Genomic DNA, 7,616 nt, shown 5'->3' with positions numbered 1-7,616 from the left:
CCAACAAACACAACAACCAGAACTCCGAAGGGGGTGGGATGAGTGATGTCACAGAGCCGAGCAGCGAAGCTGACAAAGGGTGGGCGCCCCTCCCCCTCTGCCCCGTTCGGCCCAGGGGAGGGGCGCCCCCAGAGCCCGGGAGCGGAGCCCGCGGACTCGAAACTTTTCCTCTTTAAGAAAAAAAAGTTTTGCGCCGCTCCGAGTGCTTTTTTTTTTTTTCCGCCTTCTTTCCTCGTCTCCCTCCCCCTTCTTCCTTTTGAAAGTTTCTTTCCTCCCCCCCTCCCCCCTCCCTCCCTCTTGACCGCATGGCTGATTCAACCTCAGTGTCAATCAACTTTTTTTCCGCCTCCTCTTCTTCATTTAAATAAGTTTAAAGCTCCTCCTTCCACCCCCCCCAACCCACCAAATCTTATAAATTGGGCTTTGCGCGCCGCAGCCCGGGAGAGTCAGAAAGGCGAGGGGCGCCGGGAGCAGGCGTGTGGGACTCCAGACCGGAGAGCCGGAGGCTGCGCCTTCCCCGCACCGGGACCTTCACGACACGCCAGATCCTAGTCCTTGCCCCGTGCGAACGCCCACGATGACCACCACCCTCGTGTCCGCCACCATTTTCGACTTGAGCGAAGTTTTATGCAAGGTAAAAGTAGGGCGGAGTGTTGGCTTTTTGAAAGTTTCTCTTGTGCTTAAACCCTAAAAGTTTGGGTCTCGGGGACGGCGTAGAGGGAGTGAAGGACTTTCACTGCCTGCGTTTCCCTCCAGGTGAAGGTCATATCTTCCTCCAAGTTTCGGGTCCCAGGTGGGGTTCTATGTGAACTCGGGGAGCAAAGTTCTGGGCGACTGCTCCAGTTTGCGGGGCAAGGAGGTGCGGAAGAGTGGTTAGGATTGGGACAAAGTTTGAAGGATTCTTTCCTGCATGGTGTACCGCTGGGGCTGGCGGGTGGGCTTGGCTTCACGGTGAGCGCTCTAGTTTTTTTTTTTTTTTTTTTTTTTTTTTGTGCTCACTGGAGGTGTTCGAAGTTACCCAACACCTGGGGTCTCTAGGAAAAGCGAAGTCTCAGGACGGTATCTGGCTGGGAGAATTTTCTTGTCTGCTTTAGAAAGCTAAGAGATAATGCGGCGAAGAAAAAAGACTGACTTAAAGTTCAAAAAGATGTAAGCAAAGCGACTTTGTAGTGGAGTTTGCCCGCCCCAGCTGGGCTAGGCTTCCTCCGCGAGAGCCGGTCGATCGTGCTGCAAACTTTGGGCTGAAAGTGTTTGCTTACCTGGGTTGTGAGGCACTAAAGGATTAGGGGAACAAAATGCTACCAGACCTCAAGTTCCCGCCAGTTAGGATTTAAGAGGGCCAAAATGGGGTAGTTTGCCAGTCAGGTTTTCGGAAAACAAAATAAAAACTTTTAAAACCGTGATGTTCCAGGAGTGCGGTTGAAATGTTTAACTCCGTGGATGTTGTTAATTTTTTGCCCACTCTACTTCCCCCAACCCCCCAATTTGAAAGGATGAAGCTGCTAGGCTACTTTTAATTGCTGAACTGTTTTTGCCTTAAACACGTCGGGTCATGTTGCTCTCTTCCTAGCTTGCTGCTCCTGTCGGTGCAGCTGCCAAGGCCCCAGGGCTGCAGGCTTGGGGTGCAGGGCCGTGCTGGAGCTGAAGAGCAACATCAAAAACTTTGCATTTTCGGCTTCTTTCCCTCCCTGCGCCTTTCCAAGGTCTGTTTGCCCTGGCGGCTGCCTGAGCTGGGCAACTCCATCCTACTCGTCCCTGCTGCCCGCTCTTTGATCTGTTTCTCTTTCTTTTACCCCCTCCCCCCCTCAGGACTTTTTTAAATGAACCTCATTGTTGGGAACCGGCTCTCCTCTGGGTTCCTGTAATCCGCTCGGTGGGGTGGTTGAGGTTACAGGGTTACCGATTCCCGAGTCCCTGCTGCTGATCCTAAGGGACTAACTTTAGAATTTGCACAATGATACACACCCAAATGTCAGGGGCCTGGAGATAACTTTCAAGTCTATCCCACCCCCACTCTTTCTAAATCTTAGGTAGTTTGAGCAGGTGACTAGGGCTTGTGGCAGCTCTGTCCCTGCTCACCCCCACCCCCCTCCCCACGATGGACTGTTGAGGCGTGGAGGGTGTGTGTGCTGGTACTTTTTTTCTTTCTCATCTGCAGCTTTGGTTCAAGATTAAACACTGGTGCTCTTATCCAGACCACTCTTGCAGCCAGGAGACCAAGTGCAAAGGCATCTTCCCAGTGAAGGGGGTGGGGAATGCTGGGAGCGCTCCCTCCCAGGGTGTGGGGTACCCTTCCAGAAGCTTGGGGACCATGCATTTGTGTTTTCAGACACTGTATCCCTTTCCTGACATCCAAGACTAGGCCCTTTGGCAAAAAGTGCAGTTTGAAAACCTGTTGCCAAAGGAAGGGTACACTTGTGGAAGAGGAAATGGCTAGTGTGGGGCCAGATTGTGTGTGTGTGTATGTGTGGGGGTGCGGGTAAGCAGGGACTTATTGAGAGAGGATTTGCCTCATGCTTAGTCTTCCAAACTTCTAAACCAGGTTCACTTGATTCTGTAAGGGGAGAGAAATTAGAGGGGACTGTCTTGTGTGAAAGAATCTGAGTTGGGGAATGTATACACAGGGCCTGGATTTTAGAGGGAGAAAATTAGCTCTAGGGACACGAGGATAGGAAGCTATGTATCGGGTCAGCATGGAGCAGGATTAACTTTTTTCACACAGGGCAGGATTTTGTGGTTTCTTATGGACAGTGCCAAAATAAACTCAGGTGGCTCCTTTTAGAGAGACAGGCCTATCAGATGGAGAGGTGCTGTCCTTTGTGGACAGCGTGCCCTGGCCTCGTGGATGTCCTCAGTCATTCACCGGTCCTTTTCTTTCCCTCTCCCCCACCCCCAGGGTAACAAGATGCTCAACTACAGTACTCCCAGTGCTGGGGGCTGCCTGCTGGACAGGAAGGCAGTGGGCACCCCTGCTGGCGGGGGCTTCCCTCGGAGGCACTCGGTCACTCTGCCCAGCTCCAAGTTTCATCAGAACCAGCTTCTCAGCAGCCTTAAGGGTGAGCCGGCCCCGTCTCTGAGCTCACGCGACAGCCGCTTTCGAGACCGCTCTTTCTCCGAAGGGGGCGAGCGGCTGCTGCCCACCCAGAAGCAGCCTGGGAGTGGCCAGGTCAACTCCAGCCGCTACAAGACGGAGCTGTGCCGCCCCTTCGAAGAAAACGGTGCCTGTAAGTACGGGGACAAGTGCCAGTTCGCGCACGGCATCCACGAGCTCCGAAGCCTGACCCGCCACCCCAAGTACAAGACCGAGCTGTGCCGCACCTTCCACACCATCGGTTTTTGCCCGTACGGGCCACGCTGCCACTTCATTCACAACGCCGAGGAGCGACGCGCCCTGGCGGGGGGCCGGGACCTCTCCGCTGACCGTCCCCGCCTCCAGCATAGCTTTAGCTTTGCTGGGTTTCCCAGTGCCGCTGCCACCGCCGCTGCCACGGGGCTGCTGGACAGCCCCACGTCCATCACCCCACCCCCCATCCTGAGCGCCGATGACCTCTTGGGCTCACCTACCCTGCCCGATGGCACCAATAACCCCTTCGCCTTTTCCAGCCAGGAGCTGGCGAGCCTCTTTGCTCCTAGCATGGGGCTGCCCGGGGGAGGCTCCCCCACCACCTTTCTCTTCCGGCCCATGTCCGAATCCCCTCACATGTTTGACTCTCCCCCCAGCCCTCAGGATTCTCTCTCGGACCAGGAGGGCTACCTGAGCAGCTCCAGCAGCAGCCACAGTGGCTCAGACTCCCCTACCTTGGACAACTCAAGACGCCTGCCCATTTTCAGCAGACTCTCCATCTCAGATGACTAAGCCAGGGTAGGGAGGGACCCCCTGCCTCATTCACCTCTCCACCCTGCACCCCATCCCCATCCCTTTACCTCCCCACCCCCTAACCTTCCCTCAAACCCTACATTGATACATTTTAAGCTCAACCCCTCTCCCAGAACCTTGGTATGTTACCCCTCCCCCAACATAAGGACAAGTCAATTTGTCAGTAGCTTCTGGCTTGAAACCCCTCCCTCCGTTTCATAGCCCACGTAACCACGCATAACAGAGCCCCATCTTTGTCAGTAGATGCCTTTTTCCCCTCCCCCCGGCTTAAGCCTTAAGTGCCAAATCACAAAAGAAAAAAAAGCAGTAACCGTTTACAGAAGCAACTTAGTGCCTTGTAATCTAACTTTGTCACTGTGACTACATTACCTCTTCAACGCCAGGGGGCACCCGTGGGCCTCCCAGAGCCTCTGCCCGTGGGGTTGGGGGGGGGGGTGACCCACAACCAGCAGCTCCCCCAGCTGGCCACACAAGTGCACCTTCCTTTCAGTCTCCTGCACACACTTCCTTATAGTTACTCGCCTCCCTCCGAGAATCGAGAATCCGAGAATCGTTGCTGGACTTGGGGGGGGGGGGTCGGGTGGGGGGGAGGAGGAACCTATTTTGACATTCAAAACCTTTTCCTTCCCAGCCGGAACCCCTGTTGACTAATCTTGCCTGGGTTTGTGTAGGTCTCCAGGGACAAAGGTTGAACAAGTTGGACGAAGGTTTTGACATAAGTGGGACTTTGTGATTTAATTTTTTTCTTTTTCTTTTCTTTTCTTCTTTTTTTTTTTTTTTTAAGTGGGGAGGAAGGGGAAACTAGACGGACTATGTGAGACTTGATTTTGGTGCTAAAGTTCCCCAATTCATATGTGACATCTTAAAAAATGACAACAAATGAGAGAAAAGCTAAAAAAAAATAATGTAAGGGGTGAGCAGTTAATGGTATTCATTCCACATACAATATCTGTGTAAAACGATCTCCTGTAGAAGTAGCTTTAATGGATTTTGCTCTAGAATACCTTAGGTCTACCTTAGAGCCCTCACGCCATGCTTTTTTCCCTGGGTTTAAACTTCATCTAACTTTCAGAAATTGGAGAGCAAAAATGTTGCTTATCACTGCACATCAATATAAAAAAGCTTATTTAACTTATCAAAACGTATTTATTGCCAAACTATGCTTTTTTTTTGTTAATTTTGTTCATATTTATCGGGATGACAAATCCATAGAATATATTCTTTTATGTTAAATTATGATCTTCATATTAATCTTAAAATTTTGTGACGTGTCTTTCCTTTTTTCCACAGTTTTAATATATTATTCTTCAACAACATTTTTGTAACTTTACACTTTTTTTTTGGTTATTTTATTTTAAAAAAATGAAAAATTAATTTAAAAAAATGCAAAAAACTGTTGGATTATTTATTTTAGAAATTCTCCCCTTTGTGTTGGACTGCAAATTGAGTTTCTTTCTCCTTAGGCCTTTCACAGGTAGGACTGAGAATGTATGTATAAGTTCTGTGACAGTACAGAAGGAAAACCACCATTTATGTATAGCTTCTAAAAGGGAAAACAAAAAAAGAGAAAAAAAAACCCTTTGAATTCCATGTGCCCATCTCAAGACATTCCACTCGCACCTTTGTGGTTCTGGATTCCAGGTTGGAGTTTTCCAATGTTAGCATAAACAACTGGCACACACATAAAAATGAATGTAATTATTATTCTTCTTGCTGGTCACTACCGTCGCTTTCTATTTCTCTTTCTTTGTGTGAATTTATTTAAAAGAAAAAAAAACTTTTTGTAACGACTATTTGCAGTTTAAAAAAAAATCAATAAACCCCGTTTTTCAAGAAATGATTTGTCTATAGGTTTTTCCTTGTGGGTCTGACCTTCCTTGGGGTGGCATGGTGGCTGGTCTCTCATCCTTCAAGGTAAACCCGTAACTCTGGATGTTGATTCTTTAAGTTCATTCAGCTTGGGTGGGGTGGAGGGGTTTTTAGCAAAGAAGCCTGCAGAGAGAAGGTCCAGGCTGACCTGTGTGACCTTGGCTACTGTAGGAAGCTGTTACAGGTACATCCAGTCTTCCCACTGTGGACTTCCTTTGGGGGACGGTCAGGGTGCTACTGATAAAGGTGTATAGCCCATGCTACACTGGCTGGTCTAGATGAAATGCTTCAAGCTTTCGTAGGTATTGGTCTCACAGCCATTGACCAAGTCAAGGTCTAGCCTCTGTACTCCCCTGAATGGTTCTGAGGAAGCACTGCATGCCTGGAGAGGAGCCACCAGGATGGGAAAGGGCATTCTGCACTGGGATTTGACTACAGGCCTGTAAAGGGAAGACGGAGATCAACATAGACTAACAGGAAATCAACGGGAGTTGCTGTACCTCAGGTGCCATGAAAAATAGGGAGGGGGTAGGCTCTGCTTAGTTAGAAATTCAGTCAGGCCAGTTGTGGCACACACAAGATTTGCTGAAGGAGGCTGAGGCAGGAGGATCATGAGACATCCAGCCAGGAGCAGAGAGCCACTGGAAAGTGATCCCCTACCCCTTTGATTTTTTGAGACAGGGTTTCTCTGTGCAGCCCTGGCTGTCCTGGAACTTTCTCTGTAGATCAGGCTGGCCTCAAACTTAAGAGATCCACCTGTCTCTGCCTCCTGAATTCTGGGATCAAAGGTGTGCACCACCAGCACCCTGCTGAAAAATGACTCTTACGAGCAAGGAGGGTCTGGGAGAATTGAGTCTTGGGGAGGGCAGAAATAATATTTGAGCCCCTGGCTTCCTTGCAAGTTTTGAGGGTTGAGCAGTCTCCACCTTTATGTTACTGGTTTCCATGGGTAGATCTGCTGCAGACACTGTCCAATACTGAATGAATTACCAGTATTCACTGGACACTTACCCTGGCCAGAAGTTATCTAGGTTACCAATTTGCTTGTTGGGTGTGAGGTAGAAATATGGGGACTATTCTCTTTTCCAGGATGGGCTGATTGATACAGGAAGAAAAGAGCAGCCCTCGAGCTCAAGACCTGGATGAACCCAGACTTTTTATTAAGAGAGGAAATGAAGTGTGAGTGTGTGTGTGTGTGTGTGTGTGTGTGTGTGTGTGTAAGCATGCGTTTGGGTGGGTACTGATGACCTTCCATTCTGATTAAAAGCAAAGACTCCATCACCTTGAACTCATTCTCTGTAGCCAGAGAGCCTGTGGTGGCCATCCACTTCCTCCTTTCATGACATCATAAATAGAGTTCAGAGGGTTCTTGCAACCATCCTGAATATCCTCCTTTGAAGTCAGTCTCTGGAGTTAGATAACAAGGGAATGCATTGAATCTAGAAGGCCCTGGAAGGCTAGAAAGGCAAAGGGAGGCTCCATGTCACCTGGGGAAGCTAACTATAGACCCTAATTCCAAATCCTGTCTGAGTGTTTCTATGAGGAACTCAAGGGTTGTTTGTTCAGACCAGTAGCTCGATTTCCTACCATCTAGAACTGAACTGATAGAGATGAGCCTGAAGCTACTTAGGAAAGAAAGCAATAGCCATTCAGTCCTATTATTTCCCCAGTATATTAGAAAGGGCCTTGGCAGTGGACATCAGGACTAGGCTACCAGGACATCCAGGAAATGTGGTTTCTCAGCTTGCAGTGGTGAGACCCTGCTGTGGGAGCTAAAGGTAAGGCCCATACAAGGGGATCTGTGGCCCTAAACACCAGCCCCTGCTCTGCTTGTCTGGGCACAGTCTTCTCTCCTACTCCTGCCAAGGGC

The 7,616-nt window shown here is 49.6% G+C and overlaps 1 protein-coding gene across 1 annotated transcript; it reads left to right on the top strand.

Annotated features, from left to right (window-relative positions):
• The first annotated feature begins 427 nt into the window (after positions 1-427).
• Positions 428-5,586, top strand: Zfp36l1 (ZFP36 ring finger protein like 1). The gene is made up of 2 exons (XM_028789556.1): positions 428-634; positions 2,897-5,586. Exons 1-2 carry the CDS (start codon positions 578-580, stop codon positions 3,854-3,856), a joined length of 1,017 nt encoding a protein of 338 aa, XP_028645389.1. The 5' UTR covers positions 428-577; the 3' UTR covers positions 3,857-5,586.
• Positions 5,587-7,616: the final 2,030 nt, after the last annotated feature.

Source organism: Grammomys surdaster, unplaced genomic scaffold (assembly GCF_004785775.1).
Source record: "Grammomys surdaster isolate TR1022 unplaced genomic scaffold, NIH_TR_1.0 127, whole genome shotgun sequence".
Classification (NCBI taxonomy): domain Eukaryota; kingdom Metazoa; phylum Chordata; class Mammalia; order Rodentia; family Muridae; genus Grammomys; species Grammomys surdaster.
This window is presented reverse-complemented; position numbering and strand designations above follow the sequence as displayed.